Source organism: Thermobia domestica, chromosome 4, assembly GCF_964235325.1.
Source record: "Thermobia domestica chromosome 4, izTheDome1.hap1.1, whole genome shotgun sequence".
NCBI lineage: Eukaryota > Metazoa > Arthropoda > Insecta > Zygentoma > Lepismatidae > Thermobia > Thermobia domestica.
In genome coordinates, this window is record NC_137457.1 from 3,529,815 (window position 1) to 3,548,096 (window position 18,282).

General features: G+C 34.0%; 1 protein-coding gene across 1 annotated transcript in view; it reads left to right on the forward strand.

The window, feature by feature from the left end:
* LOC145683234 (uncharacterized) overlaps nt 1-9,607 on the forward strand; it is a 44,113-nt gene extending 34,506 nt beyond the window's left edge. The window contains exon 2 of the mRNA XM_081754603.1: nt 7,032-9,607. Coding sequence (XP_081610729.1) covers nt 7,053-8,111 — 1,059 coding nt within the window. The 5' untranslated portion in view covers nt 7,032-7,052 and the 3' untranslated portion in view covers nt 8,112-9,607. The remainder of the gene's footprint in view (nt 1-7,031) is intronic.
* Nucleotides 9,608-18,282: the final 8,675 nt, after the last annotated feature.

An 18,282-nucleotide genomic window follows, 5' to 3' on the forward strand; every position in this document is an offset into this window, starting at 1 on the left:
GGTCATTTTTAGGAAAAGTATATATTTTAATAATAATAATAATAATAATAATAATAATAATAATAATAATAATAATAATAATAATAACCTGTGAATTGTCAATTTTATCAGAATCTTGAAATACTTTTTGGACTTTAGGATTAATGGCTATCATTCACCTCTAACTGATGTGTTTACTGTCAAAAGTGAATTTTAGGACATTTCTTCTTGCTTGATAATAGCGGAAGTGTTGCGGCTGATGATAACAACCGTATTAATATCACAATGATTCATTTGCAATTAATACATAAAGGTCACTTATGCTCCCTCGAAAATATCATGGGAACGGAACTGGCTGCAATGCGAAAGCAGTTTCGACCTAATAGTTGAAAGTTAAATCGGTTCTCCGACTTGTTATTACGTTTAAGCAAGTAATATCCCTCTCTTCACTCGAAGATACGGAGTTATGTCAATCCTACCCTTCTCAAAAGAATAAACGTTATACTTTCTGAAAGAGTAATATTTATATGTATTGATGACTGAAATTTGGTTCAAGGTTTTGTTTTTTGAATATATTCATCCTGTACAGTGATTTTGTTTAACAATTTAGTTCAAACTTGTTGGTGCTGATTCGATAGGAATATATGTTTAATCATCGTGTGCTGTAACTTGCAACCACACGAATCATTCGCTTGGGTATTTTGTTATCGTGTGTTATCTTGTGTTTGAAGTTTGATAAACAGTAGCCAAAATAATAGAAAAATAAAATTAATGGAAAACGAAAAAGAAACTAATGTTGAAGTAGTATAAGTTTCTAGAAATAATAGTACAATTAAAGTTGATTTTCTTTATTGCACTCCGTATAATACCTTTACATCCTAAATTTCTGCAAAATACAAATGCATTCATTTAATTAGTTCTAAAGTAGCCGTAATTAGCATTCAATAAATATACCAAGGATGTTATAAAATGCAGGCTCTTCCTACATAACAAAATCGTGAATCTATACGTCACAGTTTCTCCACCCTCACTCCACCCGCTCCGCCCAATCAAATCGCAATATTTTGAGCCAACATTCATGGCGGAAGCGAGAGTAGCCAATCAACGAGAGTAGACGTGCCGATGCTAGGTTGTTTTTTGGCTTCACTGGGTTAATACGATTAAATTGGGGATCCTCAATTTTATAATGTCCTTAAAATATACTGAGAACAAGCAATTGTTTTCCTTGTTTTTAAATGTATCTTCCTACGCTAAAATACACATGCTAGTTCAGGAGTAGAGTGCATATCAATTTTAGGCATGGCTATATTATTTTTGGTGCAGGTTTACTAGCTGTCGGCATAGAAATGTCAATTTTACGGTGAGAATTAGTGATTGCACATGGAAGAGTGATATGTCAGATATTTATTTATATCAGCGCTGGACCTTCCCATAACATACTAGAGCTGTATACTTCATGCTAACAAGTTAAAGGCTATAGTGTGTAAATTCGATTTCTCGAGCTGTAAGAAGTCATATTTCTAGGGAAAGAATCGTCGTGAAGATATGCCAAATAAGACTTTCTCCCTGCTTTTGTTTTTATTATTTAGAGCAGAGGTATTCTTGCGCATTCCATTCTGCTTCCGGTGTACCAGCTGCATGCCCTACTACCTGCATCAGCTTACGATGCCCGTCCCTGCACCTTCAATATTACATCCATGTTAACTACCCCTCGTTCTTTCACTGAGCCAACGTTCATTAACAACCCCTCGCTATGGTATGAATCAATTCTCTGGAAAAATCGAGAAATGGTGTTTTACTCTTGTTGATTTTTTTCGGATGATTTTCTAAAAATCGACTCAAGCCATTTTGTTTATATTTCATAAATATTTGATTAATAAATTAACAATATGACATAGCTCATTTGTCCTGAAAAGAAATTGCGATGAGTCGAATATTTCATTATAATTCTATAATGTTGCGTATATTACTTTTTATGAAAGAAATCACAAGGATTACTTCCCTCCTAGGGATATTTTTTTTAGTTTTGTGAAATATCACTCACACGATTTTGTTGATATCTTATAAACAAATATTTCATTAATAATTCTAACATACGTCGTAAGTAGTTTTCTTTGGAAAAAAATCTATAAACGGTTTACAATACGGGGATGTTTCCTTTGGATATTTTTTTTTCAAAAAGATCTTATAATTTTTTCGGTATTTCACAAGCAAACAGTCTTTCTTTCAGAAAAAGGGTTCCGGGGGGCACTGCTAGTTCTATTCTGTTTACTATTCTGTTAGTCCTCTTAGTACTATTCTGTTTTATAGATATATTATTTTGGCCTCCTCCGGGAGGCACTCTCAGAGCTTTGGGGGGAAACAATGCTCCCAAAAACATGTCTGGAAGAAACACTGCAAGCAAATGTTTCATTAATAGCGGCCGCATAATCCGATTTAGTTTAAGGATTTGGAGAGATAAAGTTTAGTACGGTGGCACTTACCTTTTAAATGTAATCTTATATCAAGTAATGTTCATATTCCTTTCCGTCTCCTTGATAATGGTTGTCACATAATGCCCTTGATATGACCGTTGTGCATTAAAATTCTGCGACATTTCAAAGAAATTTGAAACAGAAAGGCACATTAAAAATTAATAAAGATGTAATGTTAAGTAATTTTTACTGATAATGGTAACATGAAAAATATTTTCTACAAGTATTCTCATTATATTCAGTAATTAATCTCGGTTTTGTATGATAACGAATCAATGGTGTGTCTTGAAGAAAAAGCCACATTGATAAAAATTTATCTTTTATTGTTTCTAAGGGAAGAAAAATTACCTCATCTTCCAGTTCTTATATTCAAGACTTAGATTATTTTGTAAGCTTTCTTTCTTTAGATTGAAGCGATAAATGTTTATTTTTTTTTTTTGTCGATGTGACTTCCTTAAGAGATGCCACTATAATGAATACTATCTTTGTACATGCGTGGTGGCAAAGAGGGGAAGAGAATTTTGTTAATATGATGGAGAGACACAGTAGCAATATTTCTGGAATCAGGATTGAGATGGCCTAGGGAATGACTTCAGTTCACCCCTAGTAGTGAATAAGGGATCCCTGACGACAGAGTGATACATTACTGATATCCTGTGCTCGCATGTGGTATCTCACATCCAACATCCACTGGAATAGTCGTTCAGAAAGGAAATCCTGGTTCTTATACAGAACTCGTGTCTATAAAGTGCCTGTGTTCTGTTGAAGTACTTTTGTGGCCAGCCAGGTCTCCGATAAAAAAATGTGAGGGATAAAGTCGGGTGTTAACTTCCAACTGCTGTTGATCTGCATGACTTTAATGCTAGTTACAATAGCTATTAGCTGCTTTTGACACAGACAAGAATACAACGATCGGTTTGCTTTCGAATTAAAATCTGAAAATGTATTTAGGCCTGAGGGTATGATAGTAGGTGGGAGGCACCTGACCTACATTACTCTAAAAATCGCCTTTTTTTTCAGGGCCTCCTGATAGCAAGTACTCAATTTTCCAGTGTCGCACAATACGTGATGCCACTCATATCGCACAGCTATGGAAAATCAAACAAACCGAGAACTCGTTCTCTTTTACGACCCCTTTTTCCAGCCCCTATTTTAACATAGCAGAAATTATATACGACTAAGAACACCTATTTTCGTAACTAACATAAAAGAGAATAATGGGGATGTGCTCGTTCTCTTTTCCAATCTCTTTTATCAACTCCTATATAACATAGCAGAAAGACTATAAGCATTTCTTTAACCACTATTTAACATAGCAGAGATTTGACTAGGTATAGTAATCTTTTTATGGCACATTTTTAGAGGTGTATTCGTTCTCCTTTATGATCATTTTCTTGAACCCCTATTTTAACATAGCAGAGATTACACAGGAAAGAGTACACACATTAGACTATGACATATTTTCGAAACCTCTATGTATAAAAGAGTATGACTTATTGTTCAACCCCCTTTTAACACAACAGAGAATACATAGGACTATGAACCAATAGCAGGGGTACCTATTATCAACCCCTATGTAGCATAGAACAGAATATGTTAGACTATGAGCACATTTTCTAACCCCTAATTAACAACAGAGATTACATGAGAGTATGAACATAGCAAAGCTAATAAGAGAGTATGACTAACTTATTTTCCAACTCCTTTTTAACACAGCAGAGAATACATAAGACTTTAAACAAATAGCAAGGGCGTAGTCGTTCCCATTTATGGTACATTTTATCAACCCCTATGTAACATAGCAGAAATTACACAAGCATTCATCAAGTACTACAAGTCCCGAAGATACTGATAATCAGGTTAAAAGTCAAATATTTAAACCCGAATAACTTGTAAACAGAGCAACGTATTGAGACGCTGTTTACACATTTAGTAATAGGTCATCAAGTACTACATGTCCTAAAAGAACTGACCATCTAGGTCCAAGGTCAAATATTTAAACCTGAAAAACTTGTACACGGAGCAACGTATTAAGGTGCTGTTTCCACATTTAGTGATAGGTCATTAAGTACAAGATGTCCCAAAAGTACCTACCATCGAGGTCAAAAGTCAAATATTTAAACACGAATAACTCGAACGGAGCAACGTATTGAGGTGCTCTTTCCACATTTAGTAATATGTCATCAAGCACTTTACGTTCCAGAAGTATTGACCGCGGTCAAAGATAAAATATTTAAACTCGAATAACTCGTAAACAGAGCAACGTATTGAGGTACTGTTTTCACACTTAGTAATGGGCCATCAATCACTACATGTCCTCAAAGTACTGACCATTGAGGTCAAAAGTCAAAGATTTAAACTCGAACAACTTGTAAACGGAGCAACGTATTGAGGTGGAATTTCCACATTTAGTAATGGGTCATCAAGTACTACGTGCCACAAAAGTATTGACCATCGAGATCAAATGTAAAAAATTTAAACCCGAATAACTCGTAAACGGAGGGACATATTGAGGTGCTGTTTCCACATTTAGTAACAAGTCATCAAGTGCTACATGTCCTACAGATATTGACTATCGAAGTCAAAGATCAAATATTCAAAGGTCAAAAGTCAATATGGCTGAATAACTTGTAAACGTAGCAACCTATTGAGATGCCGTTGTGGCATTTAACAATAGGTCATCAAGTACTACACGTTCCGAAAGTACTGACCATCGTGGTCAAATGTCTTAACTTCTAAACGGAGAGACGGATGAATTTGTGTGACCTATTCAGTTTTGTACCAAGCAGAAAGAAAAGTGAAGAATGAATAAATTAGGTAGTCCTACTTTTTATACCAAACAGGAAAAAGCAAACAAATGCCATTTTAACTAACTGAGAATTTTATAACTTTTGTACTATTCAAACAAACTAAGGAAAATAAATTTTAGTGGATTAAGTAAAGAAGGTCCATTTTAACTAGCTGAGTATTTTATATCATTTTGTACTATTTAAATAAACAAAGGAATAAATTTTTACTAACCAGAAAAAGCGAAAAAGAATCATTTTAACTAGCTCAGAATTTATGTACCTTTTGTACTATTCAAACGAAAGAATAAATTTGGATGTCCTATTTTTTATAGCAAGGAGAAAAGCAAAGAAGGACCATTTTAACTAGTTCAGTGTTTTATACCTTTTTAGGCTATTCAAATAAACGAAGGAACAAATTTGAGTGGCCTATTTAATTTTGTACCAAGCAGAAAAAGGTGAAGAACGTTCATTTTAACTAACTCAGCATTTTATACTTTTTTGGCCTATTCAACCAAACAAAGGAATAAATTTCTGTACCTTTTTGTACTATTGAATTAAATGAAGGAATCAATTTGACTGGTCTATTTAGTTTTGTACTAAAATAAGAAAGGCGAAAAAGGTTAAAGAAATGCTTATAGTCTTTCTGCTATGTTACTCGTATATAGGAGTTGATAAAAGGGATTGGAAAAGAGAACGAGTACACCCACATTATTCTCTTTTATGTTAGTTGCGAAAATAGGTGTTCTTAGTCTATGTAATTTCTGCTATGTTAAAATAGGGGCTTGAAAAAGGGGTCGTAAAAGAGAACGAGTTTTCGGTTTGTTTGATTTTCCATAGCTGTGCGATATAAATGGCATCACGTATGTGCGACACTAGAAAATTGAGTCCTTGCTATCAGGAGGCCCTAATAAAAAGGCGAATTTTAGGGTAGTGTAGGTCATTTGCCTCCCACTTACTTATGATGTTACCTCTATGATTGAGGGTATGTTATCTCTACAGACATGAGGGTATGTTACCTCTAATGATATGAGGGTATGTTACCTCACACATTCAGTTTTATTATACTTCCAAACCATGCTTTTTATAATCATGAGAAGCCTTATAGGAGGGCTCTGTTATTTCTACTGACATGGAATCAGCAGTACACTTGCACTGCCAGCTGTATTTTCCATTTGATTTGATATTACAACCGCCACTTCGTCCGTCAACTGGTAACAGAGCAAAATAAATAAGAGGTAACAAGAAATGGTTTTCTCGAAACGATTCAGCATTTCAAGAGTAGATATCATTTACCCTTTATATTTCCCAAAACCAGAAGTGCTAGAAATCCATCACCACTTTCTGTTTTAATATTGTTTTTTCAATAGACCGAGATATAGGTAGTAAGTAATGTCTTTTTTGATATGAGATTAGGTTCTATCATATGCTCTCTTTGTACTATTACGAAGTTACAGATTTATTATTTCTGATTACTGTTTTGAATGCACAAGTTTGGAAGTCTATCATAGTTTTACATGTGAAACAAGCTTACTTATTTCATTTCCGGAAATTCTTCAGAATGGTTCACTTTTCTTGTCATTTACTCATATATATATATATATATATATATATATATATATATATATATATATATATATATATATCTGCCATTGGCCATTGTTCATCTAATATTCCTCTTTTAGGTGTTGTCTTCTTTCATTTAAAATATTTTAAGCAAAATTTTCCTCTTTTGAAAACATGTTCGGTAGTATTTGTATCATTACTGAACTATATATTATTTCTTTTCCAGGCGACACGAGTGACTGCCAAGATGTCTGTTACCGCTTTAATTGTGCTACTTTTCCAGCTAGAAAGTGCTTTGACATCACGTTGTCCTTGCAACGAAAAAGACACAGAAGTGTTCGACGATAAAGACTTATTTCTCATACCTGAGAACATTCGACCCCAGACTAAGTGCTTAAGTCTTAATGACAACTATATTAATGAACTTCCGAAGAAGGCATTCTATGCCCGCAGCCTTCAGTCATTGGTATGTATTAGGTTAACAGATAACGGTTTAACAACAATTCAAAAGAAAGCATTCTTTGGTGTTCCGAACTTAATAGAAGTGGACCTTTCATCAAATAATTTGGTGCACATGAACCATGGAGTATTTTCCCTCGACTCGATACTGAAAGTGCTTAATTTGAGCAGCAATTCTTTTGTGAAAGTTCCTCATCTTCGACTGTCAATGCTTGAAGTTCTTGATTTAAGCAATAACCACATTATTCAAGTTGTTGTAGATGACTTTGTGGGTATTCCCAAACTGAGGAAACTGTCCTTGCAAGGTAATAAACTGAAAGTATTCCATTTGGAAGTTATACATCATCTCCCCGATCTGAAATATTTATTACTACAACGAAATCCACATCTTCAGTACAAGTCCTGGATGCGGAACTTTGTCACTGGAAAGCCTGGTGTAGGTCAACAACAATGTCAGAATGGCTACCTGAACGGGAGACAAATTTGTGTTGGATTGAGTAATAATCGGATTCATGTAACTAGTACGACGACGACTCGCAGTGCCACAACATTAAAGTCAAGAGATAATAATGTAGTTATTGCTGATGACGTAGTGAAAAGTCAACCAATCGTTCCTCCATCTGATTATGAACCCAGAGAAAACTGTTCGATCAGCGCACTACACGTTGTGCACCAAACGCCAGAACCGATTTCCAAAAGCTCATCCAGTTCTAAATTTTACACGAATCCAATTCCGTGGATTGTAACTAGTGTTGTACTGACTTTGATTGTAATCTTCTTATTAATGAGAAATCATGTTAAGGATTCTCGACAGAAAAAGTTAAAGCAAATGATGCTGTCGATTTAAGATATTTTGGAGAAATGTAAGCTGTGTGTGATATAAATTTACTCAAAAGTTGAGAACAGAGGTGGACATTTTCATAAATTCTAAACTCACTGTTATAGGCAATCCCTAATGCTGAGAATCTATAAAGGCTGCCTAAAATTATGGAAAGTAAGAGCATAAAGGCGAAGGTGAGTGAATTCGAGAATTCATGACGTAGTGTAAGGATTAAGTTCAGCGAGATGGAATTTCGGATTGAGTTAGACTGATGCACAGCTAGGTAAGATGATTAATATTGAAGTTCGTTGAATCGAGAAAGCATGTCTAGTTTTATTTTATTATCTGTTTTGTACTTCAAATTACTTATTCCTTGCGCTATTTTTGCACTTCAGATCCATTATAATTTGCAAACGAAATTAGTAGAAATTAAATTGACATAAAAGGAATTGGATATCCTTATCGATCTTAATTGACTTGTTTAAAGTGTAATATATCTTTACAACAACGGGGCTATATGAGGTGTGTGCTCAGTATTATCGTAGTGACCAAACTACATGAGCACCCACTGGAATCGAACCCAGTTTTACGCGTCAAAGATGAGAGCGCTATCTACAAGGGAGCCTAAAAAGGTAATTATTATATAGTGAAAATTTGTCATTTATGCCTACAACTTAACGTTCCTTGTTAGCCTCGAAGTTGTGTGAGATGCAAATCTACACTTTTGATGTGGGATTGAAATCACATTAGCTTCCATGAGAATCGAACTCTGTATCACGCAAGACTGAATTAGTGGCTATAAACGTTTGTTTACTGCAGGAAAGACAGAAACTTAACCCATTTAGTAAGTGAAAGATCCAAGGGTTGCTTTATAACACTTGATTTAAGTTTAACGTTGTTTTTCAGCACCGAGGCTGTGAGACATCTTCATACAGTTGCACTGTAGTGTCTGATATACGTAAGCTTCCACCAGAATCGAACCTGGCCTCGTGAGAGATGATTTCGTTAACTATTTGTTCACAAAGCAGCTAGACAATCTGATTAATGTAAAATTTACGATTGTTAAGAGTTTATCATTCCTTTTTAATACCTTAAGCTATATGAGACGGATACCTACAGTTCTGGACCTCATGTACATTCATCTCTACTTTTCGGTTGATGTACAGTTATCATTTCTTTTTTTACATCGAGGCTATATGAGACGGGTATCCACAGTTCTGAACCTCACGTATGTTCATATCGGCAGTCTTGAAATGTATTGTTAGGATTTTTGGAGTTTATTCTTCCCTTTTAGCACCGAAGCTATATAAGACGTGTACTAACAATTCTGAATGTAATGTACACTCATGTCCAAAATTATTGTCGCATGTCTATAAATGTATTGTTGTAGGAATATAATTTGATAAAGAATTCACCCGGTATTTCTTATAAAGTTAGTATGTGTATAATCGGCAAAAACATGTATGTGGCAAATTTCATGTCAAAAGAGCAGTAAATAAGAACAATAAAACGAAAATAAAACTTTTTTGTCCATTTAACGACATTTTGTTTTATTCTTTCTAATTTTCGTATTTATAATTCTTTTCTTATGAAATTTACCAATATATATATATATATATATATATATATATATATATATATATATATATATATATATATACATTTCCCGATTATACACGTAGTATCAATATTAAAAGTACTCTGTAAAATTATTATCATATTATATTCTTACAAGAAGACAGTTATAGATATGCGACAATCATTTTGGACAAGAGTGTACAATAATTTCGAATCAAAGGTGTATTACACCAAACGTGGGTGTGCTAATTATAATATTGTATACTTAGAATAACATTTTATAATAAGCACACATTTTATAATGTTCGGTTTGTATATTAACTGTTGGATACAACGTAAACACTATGTATATAGTTTAGCACAGCTATACAATAAGTGTAAATTCTCTTAGTGTCTACTAGTCAAAAGATTAATTCAGTACTACAGTGATAGTAATGAAATTAATGTAACGTTTTGCTCGAGAGAAAAAGTCCGGAATTTATATCACACACGGTAACTACTTTTAGATATTATTGTATAAGAAAGTATATGTTGATATTAATGTGATATCATATTAAATATGTTTCAAAAATTAATTTTTCATATTTGTGATGTTTACAGTATTGATATTATTGTATAATTTGATTGTACGGGTGAGCAAATAATCAAGACAATATAAAGATATATGGTTTACTTCCTGTATGTATTTTCGAGCTTATAATGCGATAGTTTAGTTCCGAACAGTTAAAATGGATATATGCAGAACTCACATTCTCGTAACCAGATACGAAATTGGATAACATACATTGTTATAACAAAACATGCATTTTTACTCTAATTATGAATCATATCCTCAGGTTTATACATTTATTGGACTCTTATCCGCAATTTTTATGCATTTTATACCCTTATTTACCATTTTATACCATTCTATACCCTTATTATCCTTAATTTTTACATATTTTATGCCCTCATTGGACCTTTCCTTAAGCGTCCTATCTGACTTACTTGACTTTCAGACTCAACCATAAACTGACAACATTTCTCTGGACTGTCGACGTCAAACCTCCTATGGATTCCAATCCGTTGTTGAACCTCAACAGAATAGCGTTTCTATTCTTTCTTACTTAAGTATCAGATATAAAGGTGAGGGCAGAACTTCGACTTTATAAAGCTTCGAATATCAAACATAATTTCAGGACCAAAGAGTTCAAGCAGCGATAAAGACGCTAAAACTAATTCCCTGTTAGATTCATACTTGAGAACATGTAATCTGACTTATTCGCTCAACCATTACCTGAATTAGTGATCCTTATACATGAATTTTCCTAACATTAATTAACCTCATGGCACGTGGTAGTTTCCAATAATATTCCACCTTTGTTAAGATTTTAATCAAGAATCTTATGAGATTACTGGGCTCTTGTCATTAGTTACTGCAGCCTAAGAGCTTTTGTCGTTAACCCCTGCAGCCTAAGAGCTTTTGTCATAATTTCCTGCAACCTAAGAGCCTTTGTCATTTACTTCTGCAGCCTAAGAGCTCTTGTCAATAACTTCTGCAGCCTAAGAGTTTTTTTCATTATTTCCTGCAGCCTAAGAGCTTTTGTCATAGTTTCCTGCAGCCTAAGGGCTCTTGTCATTTACTTCTTCAGCCTAATAGCTTTCTTCATTGATTCCTGCAGCCTAAGAGCTTTTGTTACTAATTATTGTAGCCTAAGACAGATTGAATGACTGAATTTTGTGTCAAAACAAAGAGATTTCCGGAAAAATACACATAAATAAATAAATTTGTTGGCAGAATCAAAAATTTTTAAAAACTTTTCACTGTACTGTGTAAGTGAGTGTGGGTTTTGTGTATTTATCTTATATTCATAGCCTTAGAAATGCAAAACTATTCGCATGAAAAATAGAAGGCACGTAGTTTATAAAAAAAAACAAAAAAAATAATAAAAATAAAATAAAACAATAGAAAATAGCCAAAAATAAAATAAAACTAAAATTTTATATTTTTGTGTGGCACGGGCACTTTATAAAAATAATAAATCTAAGATTATGTGATGAATTGATATTTTCAATTAAGGATATTTTGATACTAGTCCTACTTTAATGATAATTATAGCATATAATGATTCTAGAAGTGTCTCTTACATTTTATCGTTAAAATTAATTCTTAAATAATCTTATCTTCTTGTTTGTTCACATGTCTATTATCAGTTGTTCTGATCACATATCTGTTGTTCACATATCTTCGTTTTTGTTAATGTTTTTACTTTATGTTATGCTACCTCTACAGTTCACTGTACCAAACTCCAGGCAGATGAATTATGAGAGATCTTGGAATGTTATTTTGACAGGATAAAAAAAAAAGATGTTTTGGAGATTATAGTTGTAGATCAACACTAAAGTGACGTTTCTAAACTCAACATTAGAACAATAACACAGCTACACAGTCAAAAAATAAAAGTTAAGTGTACCAGACCCCAGAGTGTGGATTCTATTTATTTTGTTACACAGAATCCAAATTTCAAAACCCCAGGACAATTGACTGCTTCAATTTTGTTTTATGAGGAAAAAGTTGTGTTCTCCTATCCAAAGTCGTTCAAGCTTTTCGCCCCATAGAAACGAATCGGCACGGTGAATCATCCTGGGGTTTCGAGATTTGGATTCTGTGTAACAATATACATGGAATGTATACCCTGGGGTCCGGTCCAGAGAACTTTTATATTTTTGTACAAAATATGGTAGTGTAATTAATTTCATTTTATTTTTTTTGGAAACATTTCATATTTAGTGTAATTTTTATAATGTGAGGTGCATTGAGAATGTATTTAGTGCTCTTGTTATCAATGAATATAGATAATTAGGACAGTTTAAATTACTACTTCTAACAGGCAAATTCAGATTTATTTCCTTGAAATTTTAATTATGAAATATGGTGTAATTATTATTTAACGTAATACTAATTTCTACGAATGATAATCTTAGTGTCATATAGGGCTGGACTTTGATGTTACCTCACTAACAAATAACGTGTAAATGCTTTCAAGAAACTAAGAGCCAATACTTAGAAGCTAATGTCACAGAATGTGGACGAATTACGAAAATATCGTTCTAAACTGTACAGAGTGTGTAAATTGTTAAAGTTTATGTTATTGTTACTCAGTGCACGAAAATGTGTCTTTTTTTTTTTTTTAAAAAAAAAAAATTAGTTAGAGTAAATTTTGAAAACTGCTAAATATTAAATTGTAGGATATTTTTGGTTATGTTACCATGGGGTAGTAAACCTTCCAATGGTGCCAAATCATTCCCAATTCACATCTAAAAGCCAATAAATTTTAACAATTTGTATTTGAAACTGAATATAGTGAATAGTTTGTTGTTTAGTCTCGAAATTTACTTTTAAAATAGAACTTGGCAAATGGTAGTTAAGGTCAACTTCATACACGATTGAATCAATCACTGGAGCGATGTTACAACACACTCAACACTATTAATAAAATTTATTATTTTGATAATGTAAAGTGACACAACACGCTTGTGTTATCTCAATAATCAAATGTAAGATCACGTTAGCTCAAGCTTTAAATGGAGATGTTTTAACGTCAATTTAATCAAATACAAAACAAACTTGGTGCTCGCATAAATTGAACTGTTAGCTGAGACTTGTAGATTCTAACTTATTTTTGAATAGCCTTTTTTAAAATTAAGTTTTTGTGAGAAACTTTATTTTTATTTAAAAAAAAATATTTCTGTTAATACATTTTTTGTGTAATGAAATTGAGTTGAGTTGATTTTAGTTTAGCGTCCTGTTCAGCAGCGAGGCTATATGAGATGTGGACCTACTGATTAACGTGGAATCCGAACCACATGAGCTCCCGCCGGGAATCGAACCCGGGTCTTCCACGCCAAAGGCGCGTACGCTAACTGCCTAGCCACGAAGGAGCTCTTTGTGTAATGAAATGTGATTGTTTACTTTGTTGTGAGTTTGTTGTACTTTTCAAAATTTGTGTATAATTGTAAAATTATTGTAATAAATGGATTACATAATTCTCAATGTATTTTAATTCCATTTATTTTAAGCTAAGCTCGAGTTTAATTTTGAACGAACGAATAGAATCTCTAGTTTAAACTGCAACGCTATGTCATACAACAAATGCATTCAAGTTATAACACCTCCATTTGTTCTCAGGATTGGTAACTGATAAAACGTGCTATTTGTTTAGACATACGCGAGAACTCGTTCTGAATATGTGACAGAGATGGGAGCACCGCACGGCACACAGAACTCTAGCGGCAACGGTAAAAGTGATGATTCGTAAAATGATAACCTTTTCATTACAAGAACAAAGTGCTATCATTCGTTTTCTCCATTTGAGTGGTGACCACTTGAACTTCATCGCTAGTTGAGTGAGACACGAGATGATGGTGTCATGGATGTGTCTAATGTGCGTTCGTGGGTGTGACAGTTTAAAGAAGACAGACCGTAGTGTGGTAACAAACCAAGACAATCTCGGCCTCGCACAAGCCGGTCTGACGACATGTTCGAATTAGTGGATATGTTACTAAAGAAATTATCTTCCTTTGGATTATCATACAAATTATTGACATTAGTAGTATCGTATCTTAAACATCGCGAACAGTATGTTTCATATAATCAATGAAGTTCGTCACATTACAGGATCTTATCGGGTGTTCCACAAGGTTCAAATCTTGGACCTTCACTTTTTTTATTGTTTATCAACGATGTACCTCGAGTTATAAAATACTCCAAATGTTTGTTGTATGCAGGCGACGTGAAACTTTACAAAGAAATAAAGAACAACGATGATGTAATCAAGTTACAAATGAATTTAGATAGCTGCTACAAATGGAGTGTTGACAATCAGTTATCTTTTAATATAAACAAATGTTCGATAATAACGTTCTCGAGAAAGGTAACCCAACTTTATTGCAGTTACTTGATGAATAATGTAATAATACAAAAAGTAAGACATGTAAATGATTTAGGCTTCCTTATAGATTCTAAACTATCCTTTAATTAGCATATACATAAACTGATTAATGAGGCATACAAATCATTAGGATTTATAATTAGAAATAAAATAATTCTGAAATATACGAATGGAAGGTTAGTTTATATGTAAACATTACATGTAGGGAGATGGATGAATACACACACCACCATAACTGTATAGCACGAGAAAAAAGAGGAAAAAAATTGTCGTTTCAAAAGTGTTTTACTGTACATGCAATAGTACATTACAAACTACGTGCATTCTATGGCATCAAGAGTCTCCCCAAGAATTCACAAAATGGCACTGACTCTATCTAGGGATGTACTTGAACCTGATCCCACAAAGTGGGGGTGATGTATATATTTCCTGAAAACTTGGGTCAAGGTAAGATCAAAACCGGTTAATAAAATTGGGTAAGTCTCAAGCATCCCGCTTGAGGGCAGCACGTTACTAATTTTTATTAACACCTTTAAAAATTTTGAGTTGGACCCCGTCTGGGACTCTGCGGGGGATCCTGGAACAATTTATTTTACTTTGACACGTTGTACTTTTGAAATGATAAAAGACATGTTTTTTCTGTTTTTATATCTGTCTCACCGTTTCAGATTTTTCGAAGTTGCAACGGACTTTAAGATACGCGGAATATTTTGTTTTCGAAATACCCTGTTCCTTGTCTTAACTACGGATATTTCGATTACGAAATGGTATTACAGTAACTTTTGTAACACTTTTTATTGCATGTGTCTTCAATAAATAGAAGTAAAACATGGAATTCTTTGTAAACCCTTACAAAGACGCTTTAAATGTAGTTTAAAGGTTAAAAAAACTACATCCGAAGTTTAAGGGTTAAAAAATTAATCTCCGTAGTTTAAATAAATGGAAAAGGGGGATCAACTTGCATATCGTATGAAAGTTGGTGTTAAATAAAAAAAGATAAATCAAGTCGCGACTCTCTACGATAAGCCTGTGCAAAATAGTGGTGGGTCAAAATATCAACACAATCTTCTTTGCAAAGTGTATGGCCACTCACATGAATCTGAAACGGTGGAATAGGTGTAGAAACAAAAACACGGATGTCATTATTTCAAAAATATAATGATTCAAAGTAAAAAAAAAAATGTTCCAGGGTCCCTCGCAGGGTCCCAGACGGGGTCAAACTCAAAATGTTGAAATAGGAAGGGGTTCAAATTGAGTATCGTATGAAAGCTTATGTTAAGTGAAAGAAGAGGAAACAAGTCTCGACTCTTGATGAAAAAGTCTGTTGCCATTCCTATTAATCTGAAACGGTGAGACAGGTGTAAAAACAAAACAAAAACTAAAATGTATTAAAGGAAAAAAGAAATATCCCAGTTTCAACTACGGTACAGTATCCCAGACTAGTGTTGTAAAATTTCTGGAAATTTTGAACCTGCTGGTAAAAACCCGTTTTTTCCGGTTTCTTTCCAGAAAAATTGGAAAAATTGGGGAAATAACAAAAATCTTTATTAGGTTAGTTTTACTAGTAATGGGACCTTCTTTTTCGAATGCCTGAAAAATGTAAGTTGAGAAATTTCAATATAGCGAATATTAAAAGAAAAGAAGTATTCGAAAAGAAAATTGTTGTAATTATTCTTGAAAATTAATAGTTTGCACACATTTCCTTTATGTGCCTTTTAGTTGTTTACACCTGGATGTGCATTAATTACAGAACTTTTACAATTGCATACACATCTACCATCATGAAGCATTTCTGTTTTGCAACAAATAGGGCTCTTGAATGAAACTGAGTCCTTAATGTGCCTTTTGATCTGGTGAAATTTTGTTAATTTTAACCAAATTGTTTCTTAAAAGAAAGAGCAGTAGATAAATTTCCCTATTACTCATGCACTTAGACATATAATGACTATCATTTAATATTCAAATACAGAATTTACTACAGTAGAGCGTCGATTATCCGAAATAATTGGGGGACATGGGTATTCGGAAAACTGGTTTGTTCGGATAATCGAACTGTACTGTACTGTATTGTACTGTACTGTACTGCACTGTACTGGACTGTATTTCTACAGCCAGTGGCAAACCGACAGAAGTGTGCTGATTGTTGAAACACAGCGACTGGCGGCTTGGCCGGTCAGCAGCGCCTTATGAAGGCCCCATTAGGAGCAATGTTCCGCCAGCGGTGGCTCAAGGCGGCGACTACTGTGGGAAACTTGGTTTGGGAGTGAGGGGGATGATGGACGGTAGGATGGGAGAGTAACAGGTGCGAGCGAGTACACAGTTCAGTTAAGCGGTCGTTCGGTTGACCGACGTTCGGATAATCAACGCTCTACTGTATAAACTTTATGTACAAAATTTTGTAAATAAACAAATACCTGTTTTCTAGTGCGACAAATTACACTGTTCAACAAATTTTGATCGAATGGATGTAAATTCTTTGAAATTGCGATTTTTACGTTCATTTAAGCATAATATGAAAGGAAATGATAATAGAAGAATTTTCTTAGCTCAGGTTGTGAAAAAAACGCCCTTGTACAACAGTAGCTGTATATATACAAATGTATTAATATTTATAGAACATTTAAGCAAAATCCTTGTAGAAACCTACATTTCACTTTTTTTTTTATCTATTTCACTGTGATGTGATAAGCTGGGAAGTTAAGAAGTGCCCTAACCTATAGCTTTCTATACCCTTGTACTTCCTTTTTCAAAGTTGCGCAAATACCAATTTCACAGTGGTACAGAAAATAAAGTAACCGTGGTCAAGTTAAACATTAAGAGTTCCGTAATAAAAATCAGTATTAACATCAAAACATGAAAAATATGTACAAATACCTTTTTGTGCAAGAAGTACACTGCAATGTAGACAAAAGTTTCAAGTGATCCCTTGTACAGGATTATGTTTATTTTATTTTGAGCGTCTTCGCTTGGCTTGCCTTTTGTAGGTTACATCTGGCGCATCCCTTTGCAATAGTCCAACAGTAGTCGGCCAATATGTTAGAACTCCACTTTCCCTCATATCTCTTCTCCATGGCTGCAATATCTTGATGGAAACGCTCACCATGTTCGTCACTTACTGCTTCACAATCTTCGGGAAAGAAGTCTAGATGTGAATGAAGAAAGTGGAGTTTCAGAGACATATTGCAACCAAGATTTTCGTAGCACAATAACAACTTTGCTACCAGTTGTTTGTAATTTGTTGCTCGGTGTCTTCACAAGAAATGTGAACAAACACTCTTCAATCTTTCCCACGCAGCTTTCTCCTCACCTTGGAGAATTTCGTCGAACTTGTGATCTTTGAATAGTTGCCTAATCTGTGGCCCTATGAAAACATCTTCTTTAACTTTGGCATCACTTAATCGAGGGAATTGTCCTCTTAGGTACTTATAGGCCTCATCCTCTTGGTTCATGCTCTTAACAAAACTTTTCATAAGACCTAATTTAATATGTAGAGGGGGAAGCAAAATTCGGTTACGATCTACCAGTGGTTCATGCTGCACATTTTTCACTTCCGGCTGAAGAGTTTCTCTGGTACTCCAATCACTTTTGCGGTAATGAGATCCACGATCTCTACTGTCCCATTTACATATAAAGCAACAATACTTTGTATACCCTAACTGCATACCTAGCAACAGTGCTATTACTTTAAG